At 34.2% G+C, this 20,971-nt stretch overlaps 1 protein-coding gene across 1 annotated transcript in view; it reads right to left on the reverse strand.

The window, feature by feature from the left end:
• Positions 1-837: 837 nt before the first annotated feature.
• The window catches only part of MOXD1 (monooxygenase DBH like 1), an 84,592-nt gene continuing 64,458 nt past the window's right edge, over positions 838-20,971 (reverse strand). The window contains exons 9-12 of the mRNA XM_081295355.1: positions 20,349-20,408; positions 17,712-17,854; positions 5,319-5,487; positions 838-4,861 (exon numbers count right to left, since the gene is read on the reverse strand). Coding sequence (XP_081151481.1) covers positions 4,697-4,861; positions 5,319-5,487; positions 17,712-17,854; positions 20,349-20,408 — 537 coding nt within the window. The 3' untranslated portion in view covers positions 838-4,696. The remainder of the gene's footprint in view (positions 4,862-5,318; positions 5,488-17,711; positions 17,855-20,348; positions 20,409-20,971) is intronic.

A 20,971-nucleotide genomic window follows, 5' to 3' on the forward strand; every position in this document is an offset into this window, starting at 1 on the left:
TCAAAGTCCTCTCATGCTTTCATTAGTCAGAGGACAATGAATGTAACTCTAACAAAATGATGCTCAGGAATAAATGTCATGTAGTCTAAGGGCTCCTTTGTGGGAAATGATTGAGTCTCATAATGATGACAAAACAAATCATAGAAATATTTTCTTCTTAGTGGTAGAAAACGGAAGGTGAAAAGTTGTGACTGGTGGGTCACTTGGACATAGCTCAGGAATTTTATTTCTTATTCTTTTTTTTCCCTCCTATGGTTAGGAAATAAGGCATGATTTTAAAAGTGTCTTTTCTTGTGGACTAAAATTATTGAATAAACATAAGCCATACTATAGGACAGAAACTTCCCAAAGATATTTAGTCTTATTATTAACATTTCTGAAATACCTTATTCATGTCATATAATTCATTTTCACACATCTTCTTAGGAAGGGTAAATTCTTTTTCCCCCTCTCCCTATTTGTTGTATTACTCTAGATTAATAAAATAGGCTGCTTATTTGTTGGCAAATTAGAACAGTAAGTAATGAACCAATGAGCCCAAGTGGAAGGCTTGTCTGTTGGGTTGTGATATTGTAGTTACCTGTGAACATGTTGTTTGGAAGCTTCAGAATACTTGCTACACAAATGTAAATATGTTCTGCTGAGTTGTTTGCCTGGAGTTGTTTCCTGGTGCAGTGTCGATGAATCTGGAGAATATTTTACAGTATGCAATTTCTCTTGGACTTTCAAAAGCACACTCACATGTTAGTGATTCTCAGAAATCCAACTGCAGTCAGCCTGCTTTGTAACAATTTTCTAGGACTCTTCATGTTTTCCATGGAACACAGCTCTCACCAGTGCACTGCTGCTACTATAAGTTTAGTTAATTGACCCTTTCTCATAAAATGCCAGTTTGATAGTTAGATTTGGAGACAATTGCCAATTGAGGTCTCATAGGGCTAATATTATAAAAAAAATATTAAGTAGGTTTATGGTCTAATCATCTGGAAAAATGAGGGTCCTGGATGATGAGTAAGCATCTTGTATAAGTAACCTTTTCATAAAACTGTATTTATTCAATTGAAAGGGCTGGCATTTGTTCTGAATCCTTCCATTTTAAAAAAAGATGTAATCTTAGAGATAGCTTTTGCTTTACTCATTTGATCTTTATCATGAGACTCTGTAGTCTCCATCATGGCAGGAACAATCCAATTTTCTCACAATTGTAAGCCCAACATTGTAGTTTGGAGGCGGGATCTAAAATTCATTAACTAACTAAATAGTAATTATTTCATTTGTGTCTTACTTTGCAAAATACATAGTTGACATAGTGTCATAATTATTTATAAAATGCAAATCCAGGAATCATTGGACTAAAAGAAAATCAGATTTTGCTAAAAGTATATATATGACCATGGACATGGCTTCCCTTCTGTGGTGCCCAGAGATAACATTTCCAGCCCCTCTTGTATTCCAGTTGGGCCATGTGACTAATTTTAACCATCTTTCTTTTGTTTTTGTGGATTCTTCAAGCCCTTTGTTTCACACCTCAAAACTGGTAACACATGTATCTTAGTGAAAGTGAAAGTGGAAGTGATATATTTATGTCACTTCTTAATCCAATCTTTCTTCATTAGCAGGAATGAATACAGAGTATCCTTAATTTCTGAGAATGATGGGACCACAGATGTCTTGGTCCTTGACTCACCACAAAAAAGAAAGGCAATCGCAAATCACCAAATGAATCACACATATTGATCTATTTATCAAATACAAAATGAACTTTTTGCAATTCAACCACTGTTATATTAAAATTTGTTTCAGAAAGTGGTGTTACCCAACATCTCTATCCACCTCTCTATATAGATATACACAAAACTATACCTTCATAGACATATACTAGAAGCACTTGCACCAGAAAGTCAATAGTGGTATCTTCCAGGTAATAGGATTGCTAGATTTTATTACTTTTCCAAATTACCATATTTTCTAACTTTTCTTAAGTGAACAGAGATGACTATACATTATTACCATACATTAGGATTATAATCAAGAGGAAAACAAAATAAACGCTATATATGTATATGTACACACACACACACATATATATTTAATGATTCACAGCTATAAGCCCTCTTTCTTTTGTTTTTTGGATTCTTCAAGCCCTTTGTTTCACACCTCAAAACTGGTAACACATGTATCTTAGTCACAACATGGAAACTTCCAGTCATCCCTCCCTACTCCCAAGGGCATCTAGGGAGTAATCACCCCCAAATGGAGGGGTAATGTTTTTGAAAAAAGACTCACCTCTGTCACTTTACTGTAGTAGGATCCTTTATTATGTGGTCTGCATGTGAAACTTTTTAATTTTGAAATAATTTCAAATTTTAAAAAAAATTGCAAGAATGGTAAAATGAACTCCTATAGCCTTCTTCCAAAATTCCCAATTATCATTTTACTATATTTAAATAAAGTATCATTCTCTGTGTAGATAAAATATAGATTAATGGATGATAGATTTTTCCCCCTACTTGAACCACCTGAGGGCAAAATGAGGACAACTAGCAATATACATCCGAATTCTTGAAAATATGAATGATTATTTCTGTAATTACGATTATACTGACTTAGTTGCAAGGAAATACTTGGAGATACCAGAACATTTTTATTATAAGAATGTTAGCAATACTTATCATTTTGAAAAATTGTAGAAGGTCTTCATGTCCAATAAGAATTTGGTTGAGTAAATTGTCCAGTGAAATTACACACTGCGTTCAAATGTTCATTAGGATAAATGTCAAATCTCTTAACGTGTCCGCCTCTGTTGACTGAGTCACTCCTGTAGCTGCTAGGATTCCTTTGAAATTGCTTCAATCACCTTTATAAAAGTGATCATCCAAGTCATCCTCAACCTTGATGGATGCTGACTTCAAAAATGTCTCCCTCGCCTTCCTGCATCTCAGGATCAAACCAGGTACCAGGATACGTGGAGAGTCCATTCAGGCACTCCTGACGGATACTCTTAGGAAGCAGGCGATCTGACTGAATCCAAGACAGCAACACAAAGTCTCTATAAGAAGCCTGAGATGGTCAGGAAGTTCTGCTCAGTGTAAGAGCCAACAGCTTAGCATATAATGGAAGCTCCACAGAATTCCAACAAATGACCTATCCTCATTTCAAATAATGAGTCAGTTGCTCAAAACCATAGATATTCATGAATATCCCCAGGAAAAAAAAAGCCAACTTTCTTCTTAGTTACATCAGTGGAAAACAGACTTTGGCTGGCTCCACAAATGCAAACTTCCAAAGCTCTTTACCCTTTTATTGTTGGAATATTCACCTTCTGTACCAAGAACAATGAAAACAAACACAATATTATTTAATTCCCAATGAAAATCCTTTGACTTTGGTATCACAAATTCAGAAATTCTAAAATAAACATAAAATTTCAAATACAGGGCATCTGGGATGGTCATATTTCTCATACAACTATTTGGATGGAAAACCCAAATGATACAATTTTATACAACAAAAAAGTAAAGGTAACTACAAAATATATCTCATAAACATATTTCAAGCATTTCATCAAATGCACAAAGTTTAAGAATCAAGAAGAAAACACTCCAAAACATATTTATTGAAAATACAATACCATTTATGTTGACATTTTATGTGGGTCAGAAAGGGATGAAGAGTAGGGTGGAAAAATGCAACATTCTCCATTGAATTAAGCGACAACATCAGATGGAGTCACCTGCTTCTCTCTAGGAGTGCATGAGGTACTATACAAAAATTGAATTTCTTTTATATTATTAATAGGACCCAAACATATTTAGCTTAAGAAATAAGAATGGGACATAAAATCAGATATGGCTGAACCAAGAAAATGACAAGATTTTCAACTGGTGGCAACTAAAAGTTAGTTTATCAACTGCAATAAAAATAAATCTGCAAGAGCAACCATGACTCACACTGAGCCAGTGTTCAGCACGGGTGAGGTGCCCAGGGCCTGGTGAGGAGCTACGCAGTCCTCACACCTCCTGGTGGAGCTCTACCTTGATCTGGGACTTCATGAAGGACCCCTCATGGCTCATGGGGATTGCAGCCATTTCTCTGCCTCAGTCACCTACTACCATTTTTATAGTTCTTATAACATCCTTCTTTAGAAGTGACAAAGCTTAAGGAAACCCTTAACTGGCCACTTCTGAGCAGAGAAGAGGTAAAAGTACTTTGAGATGGTGTGGGATGGTTTGGAGGTACCAGCAGATAAGTGGGGAGACCAGAGAAGGCATCACCAAAAAGCTTCTTTTCATACTGTTATGATGAAAGCATTAAAAAAAACAAAAGAAAAGAAATATGAATGTCAAGTGGAACAATGAACATTTAAATAAAATGGAGGTGGAAGGAATTTAAAAATTTTTCGTTTCTTTCCATTTGACTGTCCAATCTTTTTTAAATGGTCATGCTCAGTCAGGCCAGTTTTATTTTATTGGCCATCTGTACAGAACACTTCTGAGGAAAAGCAGAGACCTCCATTGACATCTTCAGGTAGACTGGGAAGAACAAGGGAGGGAATAAAGGGCATATATGAAACCAAAGTCTCCATAGTTTTCATGCCCAGGTAAGTGGACACAGTCTTTAACCTTATGTTTAATGACAAGTTCAAATCACAGAATATTTTCTGGTCACTGGGTCATCAAGTATATCGGCATCATGATCACAAGCACTCGGTGCCCAGCATGCTGCTGAGTAACGTAAAACACATGAGCAACTTCAGAGAGAAATTTCTGTGCAGAAAAGAGGTGGAAGACCTTTCACACACCAGAGGTTCTGCTTTGTATGGTCTGACTATATCCGGAGGTAAGGCGGTCATTCCTTGAATCTGGAAAGCAAAGAGCAGACAACGCAGAAGACATGTGATTTAAGAGCAGGACTGGGCCACACTTGCTGGTCACCTACATTTCTGCAGGGGATGAGGGGCAGGTGATGGTGGCAGAACCAAACACCAGGGAGTCAGAAACCCAGGGCTTAGGAGGGAGATTGAACAGAGGGCCAGATGCTCCTCTGAAAGAACTATAGGGCAGGCTCCAATGCTTTCTGAAGTTCTCGTCTAGCCTGTTCCCACTTTAAAACAACTTCAATTTTAGAATGAATTTCCCTCTTCAAGGGGAGCTTTCGTTTTCAGTCAACCCAACTAATCATAGAATAAAAATATTATCAGACACCTCAAAGGACAAGTGGATTTATAAATGTGGTATCTGATCCTGAGATTCTCCTGTTGTGGATCCAGGCAAAACATGCCACCTGGGCTCTCAGAAGTTAGATGAGTTTGGGCTCACCGACCACTCCGCGTTGTCTGTCTTAGAACATCTCACGTTCACTGGCAGGCCAAGGACAAGCTTGTTGAAGGAGAGGCCTTCCTTCTTAGTCCATTTAAACTTATTCATGGCATCCATGAAAGAAAGGTTTTTATACTGCTTGGGGCTTTTGATAATGAAAGGCCATGTCCTGAAATTACATCAAATAACCACAATTACATTCAGAACAAAAGCATTGCATATTTCTTTTCACTTTTCAACATTCTAACATAGATGTCATTTTTGCTCATTTTTACACATATGGATATCTCAATGTCAAATATTTATAAACTCATTAGTGGTTATTAGAAGAAATATATACCAAGTGATAAGTCTTTTTAAAGAACTATATTTCTTCTTTGAGTAGCAGATAGGTATTGCATATATCTATCTATCTATCTATCTATCTATCTATCCATCTATCTATCTATCTATCCACCTATCTATTTATCTAATCTATCTTTGGGATTGAACCCAGGGTGCTTAATTGGTGAAACATGTCCCCCGACCTTTTTATTTTGAGACAGGACCTCAAAATAAAGATCTTACTAGGGCCTCACTAAGTTTCTTAGCCTGGCTTTCAACTAGCAATCCACCTGCCTCAGTCTCCCAAGCCACTGGGATTACAGGCATATGCCACGATGCTGCAGGTATTACTTTTGGACAAAATAACATGGCCTCAGAAAACTTCCCCAGAGTCTCACAATTTTTCATAACAAAATAACCCATAAGTATTCATTTCTGAAGAATGTGACACTCATGATGTAACAAAGGAACATGGAGATTCTCTCGAAAGATACTGTTTACAGATGTAAAATTCAAATCCACACAGTGAAGAAGCCTGACCCCTGCTGAGTGTCCTGTTTCTGCTCACCTAAGATTTGAATTTTAACCAGTGGTTTAAAAATATTAGTGAGATTGCAGAATGAAATTGACCCAATTATCCTATATATGTATATGAATATACCTCAGTGAATTCCACCTTTATATATTTATAAAAGCACTAATTGAAAAACAATAAATAAATAGAAGGAAGACTAGTTGAAGAAGGGGAACTAGGAGAGGGAGGAGGAGGGGGAAAGAGAAAGTACTGAGGACTGAAATAGAGCAAATCATAGTCTACGCATGTTAGGTTATGTCAAAATGAACCCCACTGTTATGTACAACTATAATGCACCAATAAAAACATTTTAAAATTTTACTGAGAATGAATATTCAATAATCAATATACTTGGCTTTCACTTGTTGCTTTAAAAAAATGCTTACTGTCCAAGAAAGAAAGAAGACATCACAGAAATATGACCTAAAAAGCTAGAAAAGATACTTTTCAGGTGAAATCTTTCATTAAATATTTTATGCTATTGATTTCTGGAGAGAGAACAAGTGTAATTGTTAGCACATCAAAAAAATGTACATTAATCCATGGATACTACAGAAGATTATTATGGGTGACCAGTAGGTATTTGACTACATAACACCACAAGAAGATGGTCCAGTGATTTCCAGTAATTACAAATAATTAGCCATCCACTGAGGAAGCCACATTTTAAATATTTGATTGTCTCAATCTCTTCATTTCTGTCATCACTTTCTCTTACATGCATAGCTGAATAGGTGCACTAAAATTATCTTGTTAAGTAAATTAGACAATCTTTATTAATTTCTTGAAATTATGAAGGTAAATTTTAATGTCAAATTTGAAAATTATTCCTCCTATTCTGTAACAAATGGAAACATAAAAATGGTAACATATAAAGATATTTATATTCTTCAGTCCCTAATCTCCTTTTTACTTTAATTAAGAGTCAGCATGTTTGTTGCATTTTAAATGCATTATTTCACCTGGAGATCTTAAAGTTAAGTACCATAAATTAAAAGCAATCACACCACCTGAAACATCTAGCAGTGACCCCAATCTAGAGCATTTCCTAATTGTGGTGACATATAATCTGAAGTTAATATAAAAACAAAAACTTGAAAGAAACTTGTTAACTTTCAGACAATGTTGCTTTAAATCCACTAAAAGCTACAGATAGGGTTTATTAAATATAACAGTTTAAAATCAAATATTAGAATAAAATTTACTTCTCACAAAGACAGGTTACTTGGCACAGAGGAACACACCTATAATCCCAGCTTCTTGGGAGGCTAAGGGAAGAGGATTGTGAGTTTGAGGTCAGCCTAGGGAATTTAATGAGACCCTGTCTCAAAATAAAATAATTGTTAAAGGAGCCTAGGGAAGAACTTCAATAGTAGAGTGTACCTGGGAAAAATACCATATACTTCCAAGAAATGAAAATTAATTTTAAAAAGGTGCTTATTTTGAGAAGAGAAAAGCAACTTTTATACCCAGAGAAATGCTTGAGGAGAAGGTGGGGGGGGGGGGGGGAATTATCAGTCTGCAACCACATAGAACACCACAAGAGGGCACTTGTACTTGAATTTTTACTATGGTTGCTTAGGTGGAATAAATCTGAATTTTTTTGCAGCCTTGCTGGTTAGACTAATCACTGTAAGCGTTGTGTATAGATAAAATCTAAAAACTCTGCTGCTGTAACAAATCATTAAACTATTATTTATTGATATTGCATAGCATAAAGTGACAGAAGAGATGTAATCACATTTGTTAACTTGTAGTACAGACGGGACAGGGCAAACTCAATGGCTCATGTATGAAGACAATGCCCTAGGCTGGAAGACCTGGAATGTGGCCACTGACCTCTCTGAGATGATATCTGCAACTCATATTTTTATCTCTTTGATTCCTACTAACTCAATTGCAGTCCATTCTATGGTAACATTGTATCAACAAATTCTTTGTCCACTCTAACCTACCCAGCTGCTCTAACACCACATTTCCAGAGCAACATCTGGAAATTAGAGAAGGCGAAGACAGAAAGATGAGGAATCTATAATTATCCTAAATATTTTTCTCAAAAAGACTAAGCTTTAAACCTAAAGGAGGTAGCCTTAAAGTAACAAGTATTACTGCTATTACTGGGACTAAGGGCTAGCTAGAAATATTAAGAATACTACAGAAATGAAAATAGCTACATTACTTACTGCACATCTGAGCATTGTGTAAGTGTCTACTCAGATATACAAGCAAAGAAAAGAATACTATTTATATATTACTGTAGTTGATAGAAACAAATTGTGTTAATATTGCAACTTAATATTCATGGGTAATTTTCCTTTATAAATCTGATCTAAATTCTGAGATGTTTTTCTTAAAACATAGAAAAATTTACTGCAATACATCGTAGTGCAAAGTAAGTTTTCATTTTTCAGCAGAAAATCAATTTATATCTGTAAATTTATACCAATTAATGAAAAATTTAAAGTTTAATGATTTTTATACTTAGCCTCCTATTCTGTATAAATTGGAAAGCAGAGAGAGAAAGGGTATTTTGTAGCTACATTTCATATCTGAGGCTCCCTGGAAATCCCACCCTTGTTTTAAAAGTGTTACTGCTGTAGTTTTTCTCAAGAATGATGGGGGAAGAGAAATGTGGATGGAAGATCCTACCAAGGAGCAATGCCCAGGTATATACAGCTGAATGAATAACATCCGAGACTCTCCCTTCATCAAGCAAGTAAACATATGACAAAAAACTAGTAAACAAACAAAAATTCATTAACAGAATTTCACTTCTGGCCATGCTGGAGTAAACGGTACCAATTTACCATAAAAAAAAAAAACCCGCCACCACCAATAACAAAAAAACCCCTCAAAACTGGAAAAACTACATGAAATAGATGACTTTAGACACTGGAAAACAAACAGCAGAAAATTATGGTTCCCAAAAAGAAAGGGAAAAAAATGAAAGGATTAAATGTTATGTTCATCCCAGCTTTCTTCCTAAAAGCACTTTCTGAGCCAATATGCAGAATGGGGCATTTTCAAAGGGGAAAGAAAAAGACAATTTCAATAAGGAGATAAAAATCAGAGTCCAGGGAGTCTGAATCACTTGAATATTCAAAGTAAAGTACTACAGAGGAAAAAGTCTCCTTAGATAAGTCTCTAAAAATCTGTGCAAGGATTCCCTAAATATATGTGACTAAATAATGAGCCAACTATATTTAGGATAAAATTTCACAAGGCTGAGAAAGAAAAACCAAGAGATCATAAGTCAAACATTTCCCAGAGTTCACAGGGAGCTGGAAGACAATCAAGCTCCAGAAAAGGGTATCTTTGCTGACTACACTGGCATTCAGGAGAGACCTGAAAATGGGTCAGGCCACAGCAGTTAAGCTAAACAAGCCCTAAGCATCTAATTCTAGGTTCACAATGACAAGGTTCTCTGGAGGAAGAAAAACAATCTAGCACAAATCAACATAAAATTAATAATATCCAGCGTCTATATTTAGTCAAAAATTACAAACTATATGAATAAATACAAAACGTGGAGAAAAATCAGTGAATCCTCTAAGACTTAGAAATGACTGAGATTTCAGAACTAGGAAATAAGTATATTGAAAACAAAAAAGAAATATTGTTATCAAAACATGTAAAATTTCTACACTGAGAACTATAAGACAGTGAGAAAAATAAAAGGGCAATAAATAAGCGAAGAAACATACCATGTTCATAGAGAAGAAGACTCAAAGTTGGTAAAGTGTCAGTTTTCTCAAAGTGATCTAGAAATTCAATATAATCCCATTCAAATATTGAGAGACTTTTTAAAAGAAATGGGTAAGTTGATTTAAATATATATGTGAAAATTAAATGAACCAAGACTATCAAAATAATATTGGGAAAAGTTTTTCAGAAACTCACATTCTCTTACTGAAGACTTCCTATAAAACTATAATAATCAAGTCTAGTATTAAAGTAAGGCTCCACATGCACATCCATGAAATATAATAAAGTTGAAAAAGAGTAGCCAGGCATGGGATGGCACATGCCTGTAATCCCAGTGACTTAGGAAGCTGATACAGCAGGATCACAAGTTCAAAGTCAGCCTCAGCAACTTGGTAAGGCCCTAAACAACCTATTGAGTCCCTGTCTCAAAATACAAAATAAAAAGGGATGGGGAGGTTGCTCAATGATTAAGCACTGCTGATGTCAGAAAAAGAAAAGAATCAACATTTGATCAAATGCTTTTCCAACAAGTATTCCAAAGCAATACAATAGTTAAAAAAGTATATTAAATGGCTCTTGAACAACTTCATATACATACAACAAAAAACTCCCATCTTGAAAATAGAAAACAAGCCCTACTCAGAGACTAAATCTGCTGGCATCTCAATTTTGAACTTCCCAACCTCCACTATGGTAATAAATTTGTTCATAAATTACACAAACTAAGTCAATTTGTTGTAGCATTGCAGAGGGACTTAGATGTTCTCTTAGTAACAGGATGTCTTTCAATGCTTTAGCTCAGAAAAACACAGTACATAAAAATTTATTCAAAATGAATCATCAACATAAATGTAAAAGCTGGGGGTAGAACAGAAGAAAACCTTGGATAAGCAAATATTTCTTAGAAAGGATGTCAAAATCACAAAACAAACAAAAAATGATAAAATGAACTTTAAAATATAATTTAAAAATGAAAATCAAGTTACAGACTTATAACTATTTATAAACATATGTCTGACAAAAGGGTAATAACCAAAATATAGAGAACTCTTTACAAAGAATTATTTCAATTCAACAATAAGAAAACAAGTAATCCAATTAAATAATATAGAAAAATTGAATTAAAAAGTAAAAGGACATACAAATACATCTATATAACTGCAGAAAAATTCTCCAGGTAGTCTTGAGTCAACTGAGGTCTCCCCTCTTTCTTGCTGTAGTTTTAAAGAATAATTGTAGAATATTATGGGGATGCTATATCCTGAAATAGGAAGAGACTAGCTGGAAAAGTATAAGCTTTGTCCAAGTAACCTTCTGCTATGGTCTGAAAGTTTATGCCTCTCTAAAATTCATGCTGCAATCTAATCCCCACTGTGGTGGTATTAATAGGTGGGGCCTTTAGAAGCTGCTCAGGTCATGAGGGCTCCACCCTCATAAATGGGACTAGTTCCCTTATAAAAGATGCATGAGGCAAACTTGCATCCCTTTCAAAAGAGGAAAACATAGCAAGAGGGTGCCATCTTGAAAATAGAAAACAAGCCCTCCTCAAAGACTAAATCTGCTGGCACCTTGATTTTGAACTTTCCAACCTCCACTATGATAATAAATTTGTTCACAAATTACTCAAACTAAGATAATTTGTTGTAGTATTGTAGAGGGACATATATGCTCTCTTAGTAATAGGATTTCCTTCAATGCTTTAGCTCAACAAATCACAACATCCGTGGGTATAAAACCCAGGATTGGCTGCATTTCAGGGACTCAGCCACAGCTTGAGTAAAGCATATACAATCACGCTGCATCCATCAAGAACAGCTTTCTGTTCTGGTGTGTGATGAATTTTAGACTTCCGTTAACCTTGCTCTTTATCTGTAGAAAATTTGTTCCATGTAATTTGTTGTATATGAGTTTGTTGTGTCTTACCAGTTAATAACTAGTACCCAGTAAGCCTACTTCATAACAACTGGTAAGCAAGCATAAAGAAGCTCTAAACCATTAGTCATAAGGGAAATGGAAATAAAACTATAATAAGATGCAGTGACAAACACATTAAAGTGGGTAAACTTTAAAAGACTGAATTTGACTTGACTTTCCTATGTACATATATAAATACACCACAGTGAATCTCACATCATGTACAACCACAAGACTGGGATCCTAAGTAGAATAAGATGTACACCAGGGTCTGGGGTTGTGGCTCAGTGGTAGAGCACCTGCCTAGCATGTGTGAGGCCCTGGGTTCAATTCTCAGCACCACATATAAATAAATAAATAAATAAATAAATAAATAAATAAATAAAGCAAAGATATTTTAAAAAAAAGATGTACACCATGTTTGTATAAATACATCAAAATATGCTCTACCGTCATGTATAACTAAAAGGAACAAATAAAAAAGCAATAAAACCCCATAGAATTGGAACTTAAATTAAAAAAGAAACTAATATATCAACAAAAATAGTAATTCTGAATTTAAAAAGTTACAAAAATTTTGGAGGACACTTTTGAGAGTCTTATGATGTAAACATAATCTTACTACATAATCTGATAAGTCCATGCTAAATAGTAACACCAAATTGAAAACATGTGTCCAAAGACTAAAATAATAATGTTCATAGCAGCTTTCTTCATTATATCCAGAAACTAGAAACAATCCAAATGTCTTTCAACTGGAGAATCAATAAATTAATTGTGGTATATCCACACAAGGAAATATTACCCAGCAATAAAAAAATAATGGATTGTTGATATATGGTACAAGCATACATAAATCTCACAAACATTCTGAGTAAAAAGAGCCAGACACAAAAGAATGCATATGATAAAATCCTATTTATATAAAATTTATAAAATAACAAATTAATATATAGTGACATAAAACAGATTTGCAGGAGCTGGGGTTATGGCTCAGCTGTAGAGTGCTTGCCTCGCATGTGCAAGGCCCTGGGTTCGAGCCTCAGCACCACATATAAACAAATAAATAAATAAAAGTTATTGTGTACAACTACAAAAAATAAATATTTAAAAAAAAAAACAGATTTGCAGCTTCCTGGAGCTTCGTGTAGAAGGTGGGATTGTCTCTACATGGGAATGAAAGACCTTTGACAGTACTGAAAATGCTGTCTTACTTGTGATGTGGTCATATAGTTGTTCCACGTATGACAAAAAAACTTTCTAACAGTTTATTTAAAATAGGTAGACTTCATTGTATGTAAGTTATACCTCATGAAATATGGCTGTGAAAGATAAATACAAAACAGATAAAAACATATCATCAGTAAGCAGACAAGAAGAAGGAGGAGGAGGAGGCATAATACAATGCATGAACTTTACAATCTCTGGTAAAGAAGGGAACAGGGAGATCTGACTCAACAAGGTGCAATTCCCAATCCTCCTCACACCCTCTGTATAGATGACTGTTGGACAAACAGAGCAATGAGTCTTCCTAGGAGAGGGAAGGGCTGAGCTGAGGGCTGTAGCCGACTTGACAACCATTCCCCCCATGGAAGGTGGTTCAGTCCCAACCAGATTACAAACTTCTTTAAATAGATTTTTAATAAAATCTGAGAGAGACAACTCATACATTCTAATATGGAGTCCCACCCATACACACAACCTTTATTCTCAAAATATAAAAATATGTGTACATAAATAAATCACCCAAACCTCAAACTGTGGTATGGAAAGCAAGATAACTAAGCAGATATTTTTAGAAGTAGTTTTGGACAGAAGTGCCTCAGCACAATTTAAAAAAGAGACAACCATGGGGAAAAAAAAAGAACAAAAAGAAAATATAAAGAAAGTTAGTCTAGAATAAAATACAAATTTTATTCCACTGAATTTTACTAGAGAGAACTATGACAAGTATTTCATGATTTAAATTTATCTCATAAAATTAATACATTAAATTAAAAGCTCAAATAAAAGATGACAAAATAACAGCGAAATCAAAAGAAAGACTGCAAAGCAAATGAAATAAATTTAAGACAAAATAAATTTTACATCAGATAAATTAGAAAAAATAAGAAGCAGAAGAGGATTCTGGAATTTTAAAAAAGAAAATGCTTGAGAAAAATCTCAAATAGGCTAGAAAAAATATATGTAGATATAATACAAGGCAAATTCTCTGAAATGAAAAAACAAGTGAATATACACTAGTGCAAGAGCACTTTGTGTCTCAGGAAAATCTGATTCAGATGCGTAGCACTTAAGCATATTCAATTTAACTTATGAGTCCTAGCGGTAAAAGAAGAATTCTCCCCTTCATCAGGGTGATTTCCCCAGAGATACAAAATATGTCCTCCAAATACTATATCCAGACAAAATGTTGTTCACATAAACGTGCAGAAATTCTCAAACATGAAAGAACTTGGGTTTCAAAGCATCCAAAACTCTTTCTGATTACAGAACCAGAAGATTAAAGCTTGAGGACTCAAAGAACTCAGAACATAGAAATAATACAGAGTTGAGGGGTTCTCATGGACTCTATCTAAATATTTACATGTTAAATTAAATATTGTAGGAATTATTGCCTCAGAATTAAATGTAAAAACTCAAAATCTTGAAAATATAAAATTTATAAATAATAAGTAGTTGGTGGTATAAACAGAGAGGTGGGAGAAAATGTGAAGGTATTAATGTCCTCAACTTTCATGACCTAAAACTGAAACTTGTATTTCAAAAACGGGAAGTCCAATCTCTCTTAATGTCTCTTATGATCTATTTCCTCAATATTTGAGACCACCATTATAAAACATTATCTCTTATGCTTAAAACAATAAGAGCAACAACTTTTATTTCAAATTCAACAAATGTTCAGTTTTACTTTATTTTCTCTTTCTGAGGGTACATAAGACAAAATTAAAAATTCAATATTTTGTTTATAACAATGCACAAACATAACCTTGGTAATATTTAATTTATACATTGTTATATCAACATAAAGTTTCTGCAATAACATTCAATTTAATGTTAGCAATGTTTATTTCTAATGGAATTTGAGGCGATGGCCTTTGCCTTCTTTTAAAAGACTTCCTCTGTATTACTTGAGCTCTTTATAATAAGCCAGTGTGATTTTTAAACTGTAAAAATGCAAAGTAATTCTCCTGCAAATACAAAGAAAAAGGTCTTTCAATTGTCTTTTAGAACTAGAACCAATAACACTTTCCATCACATAAACCTCCCTGGAGCTTCATACTCTGTTAATATTTGGTATAACAGAGAACACAAAATTTACCTGAATTCATTACTTGTTCTTTTATTTGATCTGTGATTTTTTTTTCCTTATGCCTTGCCAGGTCTGTTAGGAGACAGAGAAAAATTGGATTCCCAGAACAGACAATAAAAATAAGACAAGATGTTATTCTTTAGTTTTTATCAATCCACCCTGTAAATTCTAAGATTGCTATAAAATGTTGAAAAGAAAATGCAGTACCTAATTAGTTAGTTGTGGTAATGAAAGCAATTAATTAGTTGTGATATTTAAAGCACTAACAGTAGATTTAGGGTCTTGTGTTGCATGACATTCCTTTTTAACACTGTATCCTGAAGGCCCAGTAATATTAATTTTCAGTAATATTACTCTCAGCAAAATAGAAAAAAAACACCTAACTCATTTCTCTCTTTTGGTCATTTAGCCAGTACCAGGTTGGCTTGGCCTTCATGATCATTTATGTCACTATGATGATGAACTATATTTGAAAGTCTCATTCAAACACATTGGTGATGTTGATAGTTGATGCAATTATGAGTGTCAGGGTTGGGGTTTATTGGAACTCCATGATTTATGAATTCTGCTGTCAACCTAAAATTGCTCCATAAAATAAAATTCATTACTTAAAAAATCTAAACATGCTATTTAAAATAGAGGTTCTTTTTTGATTCATATTTTCAAAGAATAAATTTAACCACAAAGTTAAATGTTTTTTCTCGGCAATGACAGTTTCAAAGCTGGCTGTGTTTTGTGGTACAATCCTCCCTGTCTTTCCAAGTGATGGAAACCCAACTTCAGCCTTTCCTGGAGATGATCAAAGTCATGGACACTGGCAACGCTCTTCAGGAAATGGGAGCCAAGTATTTTTAGAGGCTTCACACAAGTCCAACATAAAAAATGGGCCACAGAGTGCATTTCATTCATCTTGTAAACACATAGCTTTGCAGATCCAATCCTTTTCAACTTTCTCTCCAATAAACCCATGATTAGGAAAAGCTCCTATTTAATATGCAAAAAAAGCATTCTAAACAAAGAAAATTCTTGGGGCTGGGATTGTGGCTTAATGGTATAGGGTGCTTGCCTAGCATGTGTGAGGCCCTGGGTTCGATTCTCAGCACTGCATATAAATAAAGAAAATAAAGCTCCATTGACAATTAAAAAAAATTTTTAAAAAGAAAGAAAATCCTTTAAGTAAAGGACAATATAATATCAATATTTGGGGCCTGTGGTTGTGATTTACCACTGGATAAATCATTTTCCTACCATACTCTAGCCCTGGATTTGATCCCTGGCACCATAAAACAAACAAAAACCCAAATATTTTAAAAACAAGATTATAACCTATTATTTTTAGAATTGCACTCCATGTGCTACTTCGATCTGTATTAATATTTAAGTTATTATGTGTATGATTTTGACTAAATACATTATTCTCATTTTGAAATGTCCTGATTACAAAAATTATCATATATATGGATACAGATATGAAGAAGTGACCAGAGTATGAACCTTAACTTTCCCATTTCTTACAGTATTACATGATGTTGAACAGTTCCACACTCTGTTAGTTTTTATTTCTTCCTCTATAAAACTCAGATTGCATGCCCTTTCTACCTACTAGAATTGTGTGAAAATAAATTAAATGAAACAATGCATGTGAAAACACTTAGAAAATTACAAAGCAATTTACTTAAGTATGTACTTATAATGTAGACAAACTCTTCTGTTCTGGTGGTCATGGGGTTGTTTGGATAGAAACAGTAAAACATGTATATGAATGATTAATTTAAAAAAAGAATGCCTTCAATTGATAATTTATATCCCTGTAACACTTTGGGGAAAATGATACCATATTTATATTTCCCTTAACCATCTTCATTTTACCATATCCTCATTTTACATGTTTTTTATTGATCTTAAATACACTCTCTGAAAATCTTTGTGTATACTTTTGTCTAATTAAATCAGTTCCTTTTATTTTGAAAAGTCCTAATTATTAGAAAATTCTTTCTTATATAAAAACATATCATGCCAAAATTTCCACCACTATTCCAATTCTTCTTACTGGTATTCCAAGAACAGACAGAATGCTTTTTTAACATCAACTTTAATATATCCTAAGCAGCATTCTCCATATCTGCCTCCCTGAAAAACATTCATTGAGCTTCTCTCCTTTCTTCCTTTCACTATTTCTCTATGATGCAATCAGTACATTTTTGCAATTCTACTGGAGAGTCCTCTTGGAAGTTTGCACCTGGTTTGCTCTGAACTTTGCCCCATGTACCCGCCACTTTGTTCATTTTTCTTTGTATCCTTCCACTCTAATGGACACTGTCCATGAGTACAACTATATGCTGAGTCCTTTAGGTCCTCCTAGAAAGTCACTGAACCTGAGGATGGTTCAGGGAATCCTCGATGCAGCAATCAAGAAGTTCATCTGATCTTCCCACTTACAAGAAATCAAATAGAACAGTACATGAAATAATTCATTTCCATAACAGGTAATGATTGCAATGTAAGAATAAAGACCACCCTTCTCTGAAGTACATGACCCACATGACATCCATCTACCACTTACGTGACTGGTCTGTAGATCTCCTTAACACCGATGAACTGAAGTTGTTCCATGATGTCTGGAATACTTGCACATCGGGTAAGATTAATTCTTGGGTAATAAAGAAGGTATGAGAGACACATTTCACTCCTAGTGCTCAGACCTCCCTGAAATGGAGATATTTTAATTAGCAAAATATACATTCCACCAAGTTTGAGACACATAACACAAAAGACTCCAATATCGTGCAAAAGTATCTTCCAATTCCAAAACATTATGTTTCTACATCTTTTCATTACATATAATATTCAATTTATTAAAGTGTGTATCCCCACACAATCTATGGTTCAATGTTGTATGTTCTTGAACTTTACATACATTTCACATTACATGTATCCTGTGCAAACCTGCTCTTTCAATCAATACTGTGTTCTTCAGATAGATTCATGTTAACATGTGTAGTTTTATTTAATTGATTTTCATAACAATATGCTATTTTGTTATATGGAATATGTAATAATGTATTTATTTATTCTGCTTTTGATGGGTATTTGAGATGTTCCTCTTTTTTTGTTCCTGTGTTATTAAATGTTACTATGAATATTGTACATATTTCTTTCTTGGAATACATTCTGCCAATGTTACCCCAAGGGTAAATCTGCATAGAAACAGAACTAGGCAGAGCATATGTAAAACTCCAACTTTACTAGGTTATATATATATTTTTTATGTTATGTTTCTCCTCAGTTATTTACAAACTTACACTCCCATTAACTGTGAATGAGTATTGCAGTTTTGACACACTAGAAATACAACTTTAAATGTTGCCAATATGGTGGGTTTAAAATACCCCATTCCTGTTTACATAGGCATAACTCTATGTTCAAAGAAAATTTAACATATTTTCCTATGTGAATTATTTACTCATGTTTTAATTTCTGTGAATTTTTTGTCTTTCTCTCTGTTCTATTATATGCTTGTCTTCTGTTAGTGATTTATGGAATTTCTTTTATATGCTATATATTAATACTTTGTTAAATCTATGTATTAAAATATTTATTTTCAAAATAAAAATTGTCTTTTCATTTTCCTAAGAGTATCTTTTGGTAACAAAATGCTTCAAGGCAGCTAAATTCATCAGTTTTTTAATTTATGGTTTATGTTTTTAGTTTCATTGTTTAAGAAATTCTTTACTACTCTAAGGTAATTTAGATATATTCAAACATGTTTCTTTCAATTTTTGTTGGTTGGTTTGTTGGTTGCTACTGGCAATTGTACTCAGGAGCACTTTACTGCTGAGCTATCACCAGTCTTTTTACATTTTTATGTTGAGACAGGGTCTTGCCAAGTTTCTTCTTTTTTTTTTTTTTTAAAGAGAGAGAGAGAATTTTTTTAATATTTATTTTTTATTTTTTAGTTTTCGGCAGACACAACATCTTTGTTGGTATGTGGTGCTGATGATCGAACCCGGGCTGCACGCATGCCAGGCGAGCGCGCTACCACCTGAGCCACACCCCCAGCCCTTGCCAAGTTTCTTGAGGCCTTGCTAAGTTGCTGAAGCTGCCCTTGAACTTGTGATCCTCCTGCCTCAGCCTTCTGGTTTGCTGAGATTATAGGCATGCACCACTGTGTTCAGCCTTCCAATGGTTTAAAATTTTGCTCTTTGCATTTAAATATTTAATCTATCTGGAATTGATTTTTGTATATTTTTTTTCAAATGAAGACTCAATTTTATTTTCTTCATATGGATACTCAATAGTGCCAGCATCCTTTAATGAAAATTCCACCCTTTCCCATTGATCTGAGTGCTCTGTCTGTGGGTCTATTTTGGGAAACCCAATTATTTTCCACTGTTAACTCTGAATCTAAACCACATTGTACTAATTACTACAGCTTTAAAATAACCTTCATAACTAGTTAGTTTATTTCTCATCTTGTTCTTTTTATCAGTCTTGCTTATTGCGAATCCTTTGCTCTTTTAAGTAGATTTTAGAATCAACTATTTCCATATACAAGCTAAAAATGAAAACAGTTTTTAAAAATTAAAAACAAAATAGGAGAAGATGAAGAAGAAGGTGGTTAGGTGAAGATTTTTTAATTAGGATATCAAAAGCTGTAAACCATGAAAACATTCTAAATTATCTTTTACTGGAATTATATCAAATCTAATTTCATAAAATGAGCTGGTGGGAGGCATTCTGTCTTTTTGTGTTTTGTGGATGAGACTGAGCAAGGCATGAATTATCTCTTTTTGAAGGCTTAGCAGAACTACTCACTAACTCCGCTGGGACCGGATCTCTCTTTGGGTCAGGCTCTGAGATCACGTGGTTCATTCTTCCCTCTGAAGTCTAGATTTATCTAAGCCCAACTGGAGTCATCAGTTAATGACCCATGTCTTATCATATTTGGTGAGGAAAAGCTAAAAGACTAAGGACAGCTTTTCATGAAAGAGTCCATAAATTATACTGCAGTTATTACCATAATATCAGTAATTATTTAGTAACTAAATCACCTCTGATTTCACCTTTAGGATGTTTCATGCTCAAGACTTTCCAGACTTTTCTTTTCAAATAAAAATGGTTTCTGAATTTGTTCTTTAAAGACCAAAGGTTATTCTTCAGCTTCATAAGTGAATTTTAATTATCATAAAACCCTTCTTACCCAAGTCATCACGACTCTATCCTTGGTGTTGTATCGACATTCAGTAATTAGGTTATCTCCCTAAAACACAAAAGGAAAAGCTTTCAGGTTGAAGCTTTACGCTGTTTCATCTGTAGACCAACAATCAATACATGCTGTATGAATGGATGCTTCTAGAAGTTTGATTCAAGAGAAGATCAGGCCAGAATCCACAGTATTCTAGCTGGATAATTTATATGACAACTGAAGAGTTATTTTGCACAGCTACTGAGAAACTATTAAGTGATATATACATGTTTAGTCCTTAGTAGAGATTAAATATTTAATGAAATGTTAGTCATAGATCCTAAGTATTATGATTACTTATTCATTTACATTATTTTATGTAGTCATGTCTTTATCATACAACAGAACTTGTAATGATTTATTGTTTTCATGATTTCCAACCTTTGAACTTACAACACCCATGCAAAATGTATTTATGGCTCCTCATTCAGGAAAGTGGACGGAACACGGAACAACCGTTCATTGAAGCAGAGGCTGCCATCTATGGGCAGTGGCCCCTAGATTTGCTTTACCTGCCCTGCTACTCAGAGGACTGAGAGGTCAATATCCTACTCATGTAACCATTAAGGAAGGTCTGA

Source organism: Spermophilus citellus (genome assembly GCF_964194105.1).
Source record: "Spermophilus citellus genome assembly, chromosome: 5".
In the NCBI taxonomy this organism is placed as follows: Eukaryota; Metazoa; Chordata; class Mammalia; order Rodentia; family Sciuridae; genus Spermophilus; species Spermophilus citellus.